General features: G+C 36.9%; 1 protein-coding gene and 1 pseudogene across 1 annotated transcript; one reads left to right on the top strand and one right to left on the bottom strand.

The window, feature by feature from the left end:
• Positions 1-11,750: 11,750 nt before the first annotated feature.
• LOC147477473 (uncharacterized) lies at positions 11,751-12,362 on the bottom strand. Its single transcript, XM_086586020.1, has one exon. The coding sequence runs from the start codon at positions 12,360-12,362 to the stop codon at positions 11,751-11,753; it is 612 nt and encodes a 203-aa protein (XP_086442146.1).
• Positions 12,363-13,369: 1,007 nt separating this feature from the next.
• LOC147477472 (uncharacterized) lies at positions 13,370-14,312 on the top strand (annotated as a pseudogene).
• Positions 14,313-16,628: the final 2,316 nt, after the last annotated feature.

Below are 16,628 nucleotides of genomic sequence, written 5' to 3'. Positions count from 1 at the left end.
TTCTTTTTCAAAACACCAATTCACTCGGCCAAACAATAATACATTTTAATCACTCGACAAAAAACAAACTATTTCATTCTGACAAATCAACAAGGCATGAATAAACCATAACCTACAGACAATAACAATTCAAAAAGACAAACTCATTTCACCAAGCCTAAGTTGGTAAAACCACCTATCAAAACCCAATTTAAAACACGAGCATGACAAAGATTTGCATATGCAAACACATATCCTTTACATTCAAACAAACATTCTAAACATTAAACAAGCGCCCCTCACTCAACTTACCTCAAAATGAAACCTAAGTGTGATTTGGAAAACTTTTTATAGGTACCCTGCCCGTGAGGACACTTGAACCTAATGCTCTGATACCACTCTGTAACTCCCCCAAACCCACTATATCCTAGCTTACCAGCCCAAGATATAATGAGTCAGAGGACCCAACTACTTAACCGTCTCGACAAATGCCAGAGTAGTTAAGCAACCGGTTTACAAATTGAAACAATTACAATAAGTCAAATACAGGTGTTAACTAACAAATATGAAACAAAAACAAAGTGTCTAAGTTCTAACTCGAATAATATCCCAACTTCTCTCTCCACGTGATCAAGAATCAAACAGCTGCAAAATATGTAAGGGTGTAAAAACCACGCGCCCAGCAAGTAATATCCACAAACTAGTCTTTTCAAATCTAAATAAAATATACCAAGCATATCAAATAAAACCGAGCCAACACACACTTAATTCCAAATACACATACTTCCAAATACTGAACAATAGAAATATTTATCATCTACATAAGATATATAGGATGTGGAAAACAAGTGAACTCAACAAGTGCAACGAATGCAAATGATCCCAAACACTTATACATATTATATAGCTCAAAACTCAGAAAGTGCATCATCGTCATCAAATAATAATTCATGCATCAACACAAGTCAGAATAAAGAACTAAAAGCATAACAACACAAATAAAACCAATTTCAGTTTAATCATATGAGTTCAACATACAATAAACAAACTCAGCAGGAAAAGGAATTACACGCATATTAATTATGGTAATCCACGCTTCCAATCTCAATTTAAAATGCACAATAAAAGTGTCGACATCTAAGTAGAAACTAGACTTGGTCATAATTTATTTAAACGAAAGAAAAGCTTGTACATATACTTGCCTGATGTATAAGAGATTAAAAGCAACAAGAACCAATATGGAAGACTCCACAACCTGATCCACATCGCCCAATATCATCTACTAATCACAAGGAGGTAGCAGAATTTTACCCTGAAACAATCTAAATTTCTTAATTGTCTCCTTAGAACTAGCTATCATGCCATATACCAATTGAAAGATATGTGAATTAACTTCCTATCGCACCAAACCGCATACAAAAGCGAGTTTCGTAGATGAAGATACACCATTTTCAGTAACACATGGCAGAACTGACTTGTATTCTGAATTTTCTCACTTTGTTCTAATTCGGAACAAGAACAAGGTTTGTTGATGACTTCATTGAACACCTGCCACACCCCAAATTTCTAAACAATATTTAAAACAATGATATTCAATCATCTGGAAACCCGGGGTGAAACAAAACCCAATACCATGTTATCAAACACAATATAAAAAAAACTGAAATCAAAAGAAAACTAAAAGGAACAACTCTTCATCATATTATTAAACTACAAAGAAACTAACCAACTCTATTACATCTGTCTCAAAACAAAATCGTTACACTTCAGGAAAAAACTTAAACCGGGAAGACTCCAAGAGCAACTCCAAATCACGTGTCCTCATCCACTTGCCTCCACCATCTATGTTTCTAAGAACACACCCACGTTGCAAAACAAAGCAAAACATGGGTTGACAAATTGAATTTGCTGGGTTTTTGGTATAAGTAAGACTAAATATAAAATAATAGTACGTTTATATCTTTCGAATAAAGAAATATAATATTCAATCATTTCAACTTGAAAGACAAGTTAGTTCCGTATTCTCAAAATGGCATGCAGTTTCTTTCTAAGTAAAATTTCAACCCCCAATATACATTTCCAAAAAACTTCATATAACAATATTCATCATTCTCACTTTCCAAAATAACTCACAATATAATTTCCATTTACATTCCACTTATTACATACACATATGATAACTTATTTAAATATGAGTTTGATATACTTTACCTTTAAGCAAGCACGTCGTCTTAGGGTAAGACAACGTCTCTGCATAAAAAGTTAATAAGTCTTACCCTCCTGCAAAACAAAGTTAGATTTCTCAAACGTAATCATTTATAGTATACATATATTTCACTCTCACTGCAACTATCATAGGTATATATAATCTGGCATAATATATCGCCAATATTAATATTCATGTCACACCACCATATCCATTATATCATAATATATCACCAATATTAATTAACATTCATATCACACCACCATATCCATCATATCACGCTAACCATATTCACATTCTTTCGTAAGAAATTGTATGTATCCTATCATAATATATCACCAATCATATCCAACCACTCGCTCATACTTAAAGCCAATATTTTTCTTAAAAATCATTCATCTACTTATGAGAATGAGAAAATATATCACAACTAGGGAGACATTCATCCCTCGTGAGTATCATATCACACAAACCACGTATACATTTCATTGTAAGAAATCATGTACATCATAATACATAAATATTCATATGTAATAACTTAGTCACACATAAAATCAATATTTTACTTTGATATCACTCGTCTACTTATGAGAACGAGGAAAAAGTCACAACCAGGGAGTACATTCATCCCTTGTGAGTATCAACTCACACAAACCACATAAACATTTCTCATAAGAAATCATATACATCATATGCAATAATTCCATCACACGTAAAATCAATATTTTACTTTGGTTATTAATTATCTCGTTGACTCATTTATTAAAAGACACAGCCCAACCTTTAGTTTCTACTCCATGATTTGCACTACACACATTTGCCAAATCACACATATCTGTGTGCCTCACTCACACCGAGTACCACTACAAGACATATGTCCCAAGCGGGGATATCACCTCCAGAAAATATATTTTCATCTTGTAAACTCGTAACTTGTGAGTCATAGCCATCTCTAGGCTTTCCATACACATACACAAAGCCACTTTTGGGCATAACAAAATATCAGGTCATTCATGGCACATTCAATGAATACCTTGGGTCATTCCCGCCATATTCAAGGAATACCCATCATAATACTAACAGGTGATTTATGGCACATTTAATGAATACCTTAGGATATTTCCCACTACATTCAAGGAATACCCACCTACATTCCCGTACATTCAAGGAATATAGCCAACCCGCAAGGCGAATGTCTTAGTTCCTTTCTAATGCGGCTTTTCACATGACATCATTAGTCATAAACATTTTCTTTCATTTCTTTTCATCAAAGAGGCGTGGAGAGATCTAAAGATGTGGGCGACAAATTAAATTTTCACTGGATACTTTGACACCGGATTTTAATACTCAAGAGTTCTCATTTATTATAATATTTTTATCATAAACTAAACATCGTCTCAAGCAATAGAATCATTACTAAATATTTCAAACACAATAACCAATCAACTCACCTCATTATCAATTATATAAATCATAGATATCTCGATTCTCAATTATGATTAACATGTTAATTAAATGCCTTATGAATACCTTTTAAACCACCACAAGAACGTACACAATTAAGTATTAACATTGTACATATATAATTATCACAATAACTACTATATAATATATAATATAGTATAGTGTAGTGGTTGTACTTTTGCTCAAAGCTGCCTACGTATCCAAATCTTTCAATATTGGAATCAAGTCTTCGTAGTTCTTATTAGCCACATAGTCAAAGTCAGAAAATAATAAGAATTAATATTTTAAGGTTGCACACTTTATTTCCCTTTCATTCCCAATTATATATATATTAAACACAAACTTTAATGTAACATGCCACGTGATATAACATAAATCTATACTAACATTTAGTGTATATGCAACAATTGTACTTAGAATATAATACAAATATGAAATTAAGCAATCAAGATTCAAGACACTCATATGTCTAAGTAAAATCATTTATCTCATTGCAATAATAAAAGTTAACTAGAGCTCCCCTAAAAATAAAACATGGTAGGTTATCTAGGTAACTTGCTAAAACAATAATGTTTCCTATAGCCATCCAAATGATACACCACTTGATTATTTGTAAAATAGGATAGGTATAATTACGTTTTCATGTATAACTCGAAGTCCCAATATCATCCCATCTAGAAGAAAACTTAAGTCGAAAACGGTAAAAAATCCTAATTTCAGCAAACTAGATTTCTGACGGACTATCTTCGAATGACACAACTCTTTCCACAGGTATCCAAACTCATCGAGGCTTTTTGCGTTGAAAAGCTAACACACAGAACTTACTTTCTTATGTTTTACAAAAATACTCAATCTCATTCTAAATATTCGAAAACTAAGCTCAAACACAGTATGCAGAAACTGATTTCTGACGCACTATTTTCTGCCAGTCAAATTTTCAGACATCATAATTAATTCCACAGGCCTCGGAATACGACGAGGCCAATTGGATTAGAAAGAAGACTCAGAAAAATCATTTTTTCATGTTTTGGCGAGAGTTTGAATCTGACCCTAACTAGGTGAAAACTAGATTCCAAACCAGGCACAGATTCAGCCCAAAACAAACTCTAACTCAAAGCCCATATAAATTAATAGAATCCGGTCCATTTAAAATAAAAAAGACCCGGCCCAAAAAAATAATAGAAACCAGCCCAACAACTCAAAGCCCAAAACCATAAACTACTTAAGCCCAAAAGTTTATAAAAACAACTCAAGCCCACCATTCAAATTCGGCCCAATCGCAAGCCCAACAAAATAGAAACAACATCGGCTACCTTTTTCTTCTTCCTCCTCACAGCTCGCCACCTCCACCGAATGGCCACCATCAACCACCAACCCTACTCCACTATAAACCCATCGGTTTTGCTCCTCCCTAAAAATCCAATTTTTTTATACCACTAAAACCCCATTCCATCACTTGCCAGAAATCGCGTTTAGACACCACTAACACTCCTGTCAAACCTTCAACAACACTCAAACAACAATCAACCTCTACCCATCATCCCCTGGCAACAACAACTAAGAAATTAATCAACCAAAACTCTCGATTCAAACACAACAACCTAAATATTATATTCATTCGGCAATATACAACAACCCTTATATCCCATCTAAATCGACAGTATAATACAACCCATATACTCCATCTTAATCGGCAATATAAAAGTATTTAATACCCATTACTTTAAATTTAAGGAGAATTTTTTTGACAGAGCATACAAAATAATTCAGAACGACACAGAGTGAATAAAACTTAAGTAACACAGTTATACAGTTATATGTAATCAGTTTTGTATAAGGCACAATTATATGGAATCAGTTTTATGGAATTAGTAAACCTTTTGCTTTGAGATAAAACATTCAATAAAAGTTCTGTGAAAGTTTAAAAATATACTCATCTCAGTTGTGTTTACGAGTGGCGTGAAGGAATATAAACTTGAGAACGAAAAACGCCACGCAACAATCGTCATAAAGCAATCCCAATAATCTTCGCCTTTCTCTCTTTTTCACTCTGTGTAAAACTCTCTCTCTCTGTTAAAACTCTCCGTGTAAACTCTTTTTTTTTTTCAAAACCCCTAAAAAATAGAGAATGGGGTTTATCCTCTTTACCCTATCTCTTTCTAATCTTTATCATTTTTATTTTTGTCTATTATTATTATTATTATTGTAATAGTAAAATAGAAAAAAAGCGGGGTGTTATAACACCCATAACCCCTGACCTCTTATCTTTTCTACTCTTAATCATGAAAACAGAATCCCCAAATAAAACCCTTGATTAACATAAAGTGTGGTGAAGACGAACATGTTGGAATATCTTCTATTCATGATTTAGAAACCCAAACCACTTCATGTTGTAGCTCCACCTTAGATAGTAGTTCCAAGTCACCAATATAAACACTGATTTGAGTAGGAACACATCACCATTAAGCATCCAACAACTTGGTCACAAATCCCCAATTTTATCACAAGAACATGGTAGAATTTTACCCAACAAGAACTGAAAAACTGTAATGTCTCTCTACAAACCACCTCATTAACCATATATCATCGGAAAGCTCTTTCAATCTATTTTCCAACAGTCCAAACGGCGTCTAAAACCAATCACTATAGAGAAAGATACAACTGTTTTGGTGAAAGGTGTCAAATTTGCTCCAAAACCGAAAATCATCCATTAACTTCTCTGTGAGGGTTGATCCAAGGAGGTTACTGAATTGAAAAGTCATAAGCACCAGTTCCTAATCATCTTCTCCATGATGTCTTTGAGTTTCCCCAATAACCGACTCTCTTTTGGTACGTGAAGACATGAGGAAGAACGAGAGGAGTTGAGGGGGTTTTGTTCTCTATTTCCGAAGTTCAAGTCTATCGGGTTGGTTGTATCAATCGGTTGGGTCAAACCAAACCCAGTTATTTAGGTTGTTATAATGGGTCTGGTTTAACTCCTCAAAGCCCACTAGAAGTTTAATATCCAACCCAAAAATATGGGGTTTTACAGTCTTTCCACCCCCAGTTCTTCCAAAGTATAGGTTTATTTTGACACTTAAGCCAAGGATCTTTCAGAACTGAGGTGGTATCCCCTTTTCCAATTCCCTAGATCAAACCTCCACTTATAGCATTGAAAGTTTTGTGTATGCCTTTCCAAAAGTAGGAGGCTTGATCTGGGGTTTTTTCCACATCTCCAATCCAGTGTTTACCATAGATATTGAACACAATTCTAGCCCAAAGAGATAGAATATCTGTGACAACTTTCCAAGGTAATTTAGCCAACATAGCTACATTCATGTCTCCAGCTTTTCTTAACCCCAAACCTCCTATTTGTTTGGGTTGACATAGGTGATCCCACCCAATGGTATGAACACATTTAGTTTGTTCCTTTCCAGACCACCATAACTCTCTACATGCCTTATCAATCTTATTGCAAGTGGAAATAGGAAGCAAATAAGTTGACATGACATATAAAGGTGTTGCCTGAATGACTACTTGGATAAGAGTAGTTCTCCCAGCCTGGGACAACACCTTAGCCTTCCAACCTTTAATCTTATTATGAATCTTATCAACCAAATAGTCAAAATCCTCAGACTTTTTCCTGGATAACATAATAGGGACCCCTAGATACTTCTCCTTAGGAGCAAAGTTTCTAATCTTCCAGAATCTCTTGAGTCTGATTTTTTGTCTATAGTTAACATTCCTACTAAAGAACACACTAGATTTTTCATAATTTATCAATTGCCTTGAGGCCAAACAATAGTCATCTAGTATCTTTTTAGATTCCCACTCTCAACCACATTTGCTTTAGAGAATAAAATTAGATCATCATCATAAAATAAATGGGTTAGAGCAGGGGATTGTCTTTTTATCTTTATACTATGCAACTCCTCATCTTGCTCCGTTTTTGCCACCATCTTAGACAAAGCCTTAGAAACCAAGATAAATCGATAAGGGGACAGAGGATCCCCTTGCCTAATCCCTCTTTCAGGGAATAATTTCTTAAGAGGTGACCCATTAAGCATCACTTGGAAAGACACAGTAGAGACACATTGTTGAATAATATTTCTCCACTTATTATTGAACCCAAGCTTCTCAAAAATACTATAAAAAAAAGACCATTCAACCCTGTCATAAGCTTTAGCCATATCCAACTTTAGGGCAATCCAACCCTTATTTTTTGTTTTCATATTTTTCATATTGTGAAAAAGTTCACAAGTTAAACTAACATTTTCTCCTATACTTCTGCTCTTAATAAAGGCCCCTTGAAATGGGGAAACAATTTTATTAATAAGACTTTTGAGTCTATTGGCAAGAAGCTTAGAGATAATCTTGTACCCAAAATTGCACAGGCTAATGGGCCTAAACTTAGAGGCATGATCAGGATTTACTATCTTTGGAATCAAAACTATATAAGTCTCATTAAACCTAGGATTAAGGAACCCACGAGTGAAGAAATCTCCTTAACAAAAGGATATTATGTCCCTTGAATTCATTTCTCATCAGGTCTAGGAAACTTTAGACTACCCATTTTTTTTACCACATACCAGATATCCTCTTTATTTGGGACAACCTGCAGTGAGGATATCATTTTCTCTGGCAGTAACACAAGGTTGGAACAACTCTAGGATTTGTTCATTTCTCCCAGGGTGATCAAAAGTAAAGATCTCCTTAAAATACTGATTTAAAGAGACCCCCACTTATTTAGTCCTACCCTCCTGCCACTCTCCATCATTATTCTTAATTTTATCAATGTTATTCTTCCTTCTTCTATAGATGGTGGAGAGATGAAAAAACTTTGTATTCCTGCCTCCATCCTTAAGCCAAGAATTGGAGGATTTTTGTTTCCAAAAATTCTCCTATTTTGTATACCAATCAAGTAACTCTTCTTTCAACACCTTAGCCTCATTATAATTTACAATGCTAAAAGGTTTAGCCAACACAGAGTCTAGCTTAGATTGAGTAGCTTTAATATTGGTAAAGATGTTCCCAAACACATGTTTATTCCACATGATAAGGTCCTTTTTAGTTTTTTCAAGTTTATGCATAAGATTACTATCAGGAAGCTAGATCATGAGTAATAGAATTCTAAGCTTTTTCAATGACAGGCATACAAGACTCATTATTTAACCACATATCAAAGAACTTAAAAGGTCTAGGGAGTTTTTCCTCCTTCTTAGCCAGATTTATGAACAAAGAGATATGGTCAGACGTATCATTAGCAAAAGTTTTTATATGAGCATTAGGGAAATAAGCAAACCAGTCAAGGGTGGCCAAAGCTCTATCAAGCCTTCTAGAATATGGTCACTAGGTCTTCTGTTATTGCTCCAAGTGTACTTTGGGCCTTTAAAACCCAAATCCACTAACCCCATATCATTAATCAAGCTATTGAACTCGTTCATGCTTTTAGTAATTCTATTTCTACCACCAATATTTTCATCCAGGCTAGAAATCACATTAAAATCCCCAAATAGGCACCAGGAGCCAGGGACCAGAGGGGCAACTTCTTTCAGCTCATTCCGCACTTTATTTCTATTATGAGCTATAGGTTCACCATAAATAAATGAGAAAACCCAAGGATCTTTATGAAAGTAATTCGAGATTTTACCTATCACTTGGTTACATGATGCCCCAAGTATCTCCAGGTCCATCCCTTCCTTTCATAAGACTGCCAAGCCTCCACTTAGCCCTATAGATGGTACTGCAAAATGTCCACTAAACTTGATCTGCTTACTTAACTTACCTATACCTTCATTCCTTGCTTTTGTTTTCGAGAGACAAACAATATCTACATCAAACTTCCCAATTAGGTCGTTTAGTTGTTGAACTACTGGGTGGTACCAATCCCCCAGCAATTCCAGGTGTGTATCATCATGGAGACAAAGGTAGCTATGAAGGGACAGCCACCGCGAACTCTGGAGGAGAAGTATACAGATCCCCAATGCTTGATTCACCAACATACTCTTCAAAGCTCCTGTTGACTCCTGAGCTCACTTCCTCATACTCTCCGTTCCTTGTACTTCCTTGTCCTTCCTCTTAGATACCCTTGTTCTGGACTCTTTTCACTACTGTTGAATCATCCATAGCCAGTGGTTCTGGTTGGAATTCATATTCTTCACTTTCATTTTCAAGCCCAACCATATCCTGAGTATCATAGTTGATCACTTCCTGACCTGGATTCATATCTACATTTTGGTTATAGTCAACCAGTGGTTCTTCCCCCATCTCCTCAGACCCTTCAGACTCAATATCCAGACCATCTGAATCCGTTGATGATAGTTCCAATGATGTAGGCATTCCATTGTCTGAAGAAGCTTGGGATCCAGCTGAGTCACTTGAGACTGGAATGATATTTGCTTATGTTGGAATCAATATATGACCCTCCCCTCTCCTTCTCATTTCATCAGCATGATTGCCTCTTTGCCTTCTTTGATCTTTTCGTAATAACTCTAATACTTCTGCTTAGCCATCCATGCCCTCCAATATCTGCCATATCTAACTCTTCTCTATCTTCCAAACACCCCTTTCGCTTCTCTCCTATTCTAATATCTCCACTTAAGGCCTCTCCCTGACCTCCAATATACGATTTTACACCTGATTAGGGCTGTCAATGGGCCGGGACAAGCCCGAAGCCCGATTAAATCCGAACCAATAAGATAAGGACTTAGACTTTAAATTTATCCCGATAAAATTATTGGGCCAGGTCTGGACATACCTATGTCCGATCCGATAATGGCCGGCCCGAAATTTATAATAGTTTATATGTTTTTTATTTAATATTATTAATATATCTATTATATTTATTGGAAGTTGACATAGAAAATTGGAAGCCATATTGGGTAGTATTGTGCCTGCCACACAAGAGTTGTGGGTTCAATTCTATTCCCACTTACAAATTTGATTAAATTTTAGACAAAAATAACAGTTCCCATGTATTGCTAATGGACCTAGGCTCGCCCGAATCGAACTTGCCCAAATAGGACTTAGGCCGGGCTTGGACTCAAAATATCAAATATGATTTGGGTCGGGCCTGTACCTAGGTGTGTCCTATTCAAGTCCGGCCCGTTGACAACCCTACACCTGATGTGCCCTGCTTTTTCTTCTTTTTTCCTCGAGAAACCATTGTCTTAACACCTCTACCACGTGTTGCCTTGCTCTGGAACCGATACCATGGTATCGGATAGGATAGACTGGGCATAGCCGCTTTGCTTGGTTGGATGTCCTCGGATGTAGAGTCATCTTTCTTGGAACCAGATGAAAGTATGCCAAGGTAGGGATAATAGCTTGACCTACTTCCTATATTCCACGTATTTTGTCCCTCTTTGGGTGCTTCTGTTTGGGTCCTTGTTCTGGCCCATACTCCTTCTCGTTGTCCTATCGGTACAATAACCTAGCTGAGATTTGGGATTCCATGCTATTCTAACCATGTTAGTATCCCCTCCCTGGCCCATATCTCCTTTTTCAAGATTTGTCTCCGAACTCCTTTCTATTCCATTCTCTGGACCAGGGCCCAATACTCCAGGCCCATCTAGTCTGTCCTTATTTAGTTCGAACCCAAGTCTTCTAGTTACCGTTGGAGAAGCAGCCAAATAATTTATATCCATTGTACTAGCCGTTATACCTATCTCATGGGTCCCATTCCTGATTTCTGCCTCTGAATCCGTTTGTTTGTCTCTATTTGCAAGTCCCCCCCCTGACATGGGCTTCTGCCATATTTCTTGTCTCGCTCGTGCAATGTTCCCCCTACCACCGTGAGATGGTGTTGCCGGATCTTTCTTGTCTCACTCGTGCATTATACCCCCTACCACCGTGAGATGGTGTTGCCGGCGTCTCCTCAAACCTGAGTTTCTGTGGTGTGCCAGCTATGGTGATGGATTGCTTACCGGAGTATGCTATTCCATTGAAAAATTTGTTTGTTTTCAGCTGACTAGTGAAGAAAGGTTTGATATCCTTTGGTGAGCCTCCACATTTTGATAGGTCATATCTATGTTGTGCTCTGATCCGACATGTATACTGATCATACCCAATGACTCCATAGAAGTGACATACGATATCTAGTTTTTCATATTTGAATCTAACCTCAAAGATATATTTCTCCTGTTTCCAATTTTACCTTATGATCTTTGGACAATCTTTCCTTAATGTCCATCTCGACTCTAACTCTAGCCACCGGTTGATTGAAGTCCGGGGGGCATGATATGTCAGATTCATATATCGTCCCCAGATCAGCTCCTATCTTCCATACATTTGCTTTATTTATATGTGTTTTTGGGAGATCCCAAATTTGTACCCAAAATTTAACAAAATCGAAGTTGTACTCATCCATCTTGCTAGCTCCAATCCATTCCTTAACCGAGAATATATTCCCATACATTATCCAAGGACCATTTTCCAGCACATGTTTCCTTTCTATTTCCTTTTCAAAAGTGATTTGTACATGCTCCTTGTCTATCAACTCCAGACAGACTTTGCCCTTTGTTTGCCACATTCGGTGGAGATCCTCACTTAACTCCTCTAAATCTATATTGTGACCTCCATACAGCTTGCCCACTAGAGAGAGTTTTCCATTAAATTGCTCTTCTATGTTCAGATAGTCTATTTCTACCACACTGTGTTTCTTATCAAAGAATAACTTGTGCATATCCTTTTGTAAAGCCTCTATCTTGCTATTTCCTTTGGTCACCACTGCCATAGCTTGTTGGCTATTACTGCCTTGTTGCATGATGTTCTGCCAGATCTTAAAAAGCTGCTCTAAAACTTGAACTAGTATACCAACCTCAGACTCAAACTAGAGATAAACGAAACTATAAAAGGAAAAAGAAATAAAACAAAAAACACAACAAAATACAAAATCTTAGATCAAAAGGATAACAACAAGAAAAAGAGAGAGAATGACAGATAAGTAAAGGCCGAGAGAGATATATGAAGATTTGATGTTGAAACTAAGAAAAGGTTTCCTTAAAGACTTAACCAGAGAAAAGAAGCTTAGAGGGGAACTTTGCTATCGCCAGCAAGAGAGGCTTTTTTGGGTGAGTAGCGAGCACACTTATTGTACTTATTTAGTGTTCAACTCAACAAACTAACAGGGTCTCATCTCTCAGTCTTTCAATCTCTCAGCTACTTTCCTTAATTCTTCAACGAAAATGATAGCCATGATTCGCATTCTTACCAACATCACTTGTTGTCCTCTCTTTATGGGGTACCTTCTTTCTTTTTGGTAAATTATGGGGCACTTTATTAATTAGACTAGCAAATGAGATTATACCAATTGCTTGAACCACATAATCTACTGCCCCTGAGAAATTAAACTATTTGTCTTCTAGCTAGATTAGTCTATAAGTAGTGCTCATATGCGTTGTTGTGGAAAAATGATTAATAAGCATGTCGAATTTACAAAATTGAGATATGATGTCATTGTACGTACGAAAGTAACTAAGGATATTATGATATTAATAGGTATTGTACCTAAAATAGGAGTTATCTTTTAAGATATTTTTAGTATTTGTATTTTAGGTAAATACATCTTTTAGGAGATCGACAACGCCTTGGAGCTCAACAATTCTTTGTATATATATACTTGATGTTTTGTGAATAAAGGCAGAGAAATTAGTGAACAATTTATCATGGTATCAGGAGCTTAGAGAGATCCTAGGGCAAACACGATTTTTTTCCCCAGTCTTTTAGCCTCCACGAGAGATCATGGCTGACGGAGAGGGAGAACAATCAGGAGCTGGCAAAAATAAGGTGGATAGGACGTATCATCTTGGATAGAGTGATGGTTCGGGAAACATCATTACTCCTATTCAATTACTTACATGGTGAGAACTACGATGAATGGGCGAGGGCAATTCACACCTCGTTAAAGGCAAAAAGGAAATTTGGCTTTGTGGACGGGACGGTTCTGAAGCCAACAACAAAGGAGAAACTTGAGGATTGGATCGCTGTGTATTCGATGTTGGTGTCATGGACTCATGGCTGACCAATACCATTGAGTTGTCCGTTCGGACGACACTCAAAGAATATGATGATGCACAACTCCTATGGAACAATCTCAAAAGCAGGTTTTGTGTGGTAAGCGGCACTCGTATATGTCAATTAAAGATGTCCTTGGGGGAGTGCAAGCAAGGAAAAATTGAGACTGTAGCAATTTACTTTGGTCGTTTGTCAAGAATCTGGGATGAACTAACCACATATGTGAAGGTGCTAGTTTGTAAGTGTGGAAGTTGCACGTGTAGCATAGTCATGCAGGTAGAAAAGTTGAGAGGAGAAGACTATCTACATCACTTTCTTATTGGCCTCAATGGAGCATATGCTTCAATTCGCACAAATCTGCTGGGACAAGAACCATTGTTGTCGATGCTTGATAGAGCATATCAACAAGTGATTCAAGCGGAAAGACTGCGTGGAGGAGAGTTATCCTCATCCAAGGAAGAACGAGATAGTATCATGGCCTTCTCAATTCATCCTGATATGCGTGGCAAGTCTCGTTCTGTGGATCCTATATACTAACAAGTTTTGCAATCATTGTAATAGAGAAGGCCACGACAAATCCTCTTGTTTTCAATTACACGGCTTCACCGAATGGTGGGGGGACCGGCCTCACGGAGGTAAGGGACCAAGTCGTGGTGGAGGACAGACATGAAGAGGAGGTGGGCGTGTAGGTTCTGGTTGTGGCCGAGAGTATGGTGCACCGCCTGTCCGCGTAAATAAAACTGGCGGGGCTGGAACTTCGTCTGGGCAGCAAGCAGTGTCCTCGCAGGGGCTGGTGGATGTGACCAAAATTGCGGTCTTGCGGGTGTTTCAGCAACGCAACTGCAGCAACTTCTTGATCTTTTGAGCTTAGCCAAAATAAAAGACCGGCTGTATGGTAAGAACAGTAGTTTTAGTTGGATTATCGATACAGGAGCATCGAACCATGTGTCGTGTGACTTTTCTCTTTTGCAAAATGTGAGAAAGGTGAAACACTGCCCGGTGGGATTGCCGGATGGCAACACAGCCGAAGCAAATCAAGAGGGGAGTGTCATGTTGCCAGGAGGATTGAAGCTTGAAAGTGTGCTTTATGTCCTACAATTAACATGCAATTTAATTTCTGTGACTCAATTAATCGATGACTTAAATTGCGTTGTACAATTCACTAAAAATCTTTGTGTTATACAGGACCAATCGACGGGGAAGGTGATTGGAGCGGGTGAAAGATTGGATGGACTTTATTTTTTCCGTGGTGTTCCTCAAGTGAAGGTCTTAACAATGGATGGTGATTTGTCGTTCAAGTTATGGCATCAACGAATGGGGCATCCGTCGGAGAAAATATTGAAGATGATTCCGGCTGTCAGTTCTCGTCGAAACAATAGTAGAGCTTGTGATGTATGTCCACGTGCAAAGCAACCTAGGTCTAGTTTTCCCACTAGTACAAATAAAGCTGGTAGGATTTTTGAACTTGTTCATTTGGATTTGTGGGGGCCTTACAAGGCTTGTTCTTCATGTGGGGCTATCTATTTTTTGACAATAGTAGATGATTTTTCGAAAGGAGTTTTGGTATACTTACTATGCAATTAATTGGAAGTTGAATATATGTTTCTTAATTTTGTTGCTATGGTTGAACGACAATTTGAACAAGTGATAAAACGTGTGCGAAGTGACAATGGGACCGAATTTAATTGTTTGCATGATTATTTTCAAAATAATGGAATTTTTTTTTGTACTTCTTGACTTGTCTATATCCGAGAAAACTTATATTTTTACTAATTGCGCTTTTCATATTTACCAATCAAATTTTGGGGAGAATGTGGGGCATCATGTTACTTGATTAAAGAACACCACTACACCAAAAAGGATATAACCGTATATCCGATAATAATTATATTTTTACTAACGCTTATATTACGGTTATATCCGTCACTAACATTCTTTGTAATGGATATAACCAACGATAATACTTTGAAAGGTCCGTTTAAATTTGTCAATTAGCCAACTAACGGCTATTTGTCATTTCTGTTAGTACAGTTTGGCGCATTTTTCTAGCGGGAAAAGAAATTTGTAAGTCACGAATATATCTGTTAGTAATGGATATTTCATTTCTAACGGATATAAGTGTCAGTGAAGCTTGGGGCCCTTCCATTACTAACATTTAGCGTAACAGATATAACCGTTACTTAAAAACAATCCAGTGCAAAAAAAAAAATAAAAAAAAAAAAATCTGGCACCAAAAGGTTTCCACCCTGTACAGAGCTACATTACATCGGATTATCCACAATCTATCTTACATACGAAAATATTACATTCCATTACAACTCAAGTAACAAGTGAATAAAAAAAAACCACCAATCTAAATCCCAATTTAGAAACCAAACACTTGTAAAAATGGATTAACCTAATCGTATCCATCCAAAGTTACAACAAGAATTGTAAGACAACATAACAGAAACCGACAAACACTAACAAGTTGACACAACTACCAACTCGACCATTGAGAATATGCCAAGTACCAGTCAGAAGCAACACCACCATCTGCACCCTTACATCGTTGGATGTGTATACCTGTTTTTGCCAAAAGAAAATCGCATTAATCTCATACTTCCCACATAAAAGAAGAGACCACAAAAAGTTGAAACCTAAAATGTAGTTTAATACCACAAAATGACGTAACAAGCATATTATTACCTCAATAAAGGCACTAGGATGTGGACAGTTCCGTTTCTCTGATAATCTCACAGTATATTATGCAACAATGCCGCAATATCAAGTGTACTTCTCGTATTGCTTTGAGAGCATCTATGTTTGCATTCAAATTCCTATGTGCCAAAGAAGTGTCTATCCATCATAAAGTAATCAGTTGATTACTAACAAATAAGGATACAAGCATGCAATATAATTAAACTCGTGCACCTAATAAACAACTGAAATTCAAATGTCTAAACTTGTACTGTGAAAAATAAATCCCCTTATCCGATCACTTAGT

The sequence above is a fragment of the Coptis chinensis genome, chromosome 9 (genome assembly GCF_015680905.1).
Source record: "Coptis chinensis isolate HL-2020 chromosome 9, ASM1568090v1, whole genome shotgun sequence".
Lineage (NCBI taxonomy): Eukaryota > Viridiplantae > Streptophyta > Magnoliopsida > Ranunculales > Ranunculaceae > Coptis > Coptis chinensis.
Note: the sequence above shows the minus strand (reverse complement) of the source record. Positions and strands in the feature narration are given on the sequence as shown.

Coding starts and splice junctions, on each gene's coding strand:
- LOC147477473 (XM_086586020.1), bottom strand. CDS start 12,362: ATGGCAGTGGTGACCAAAGGAAATAGCAAGATAGAGGCTTTACAAAAG.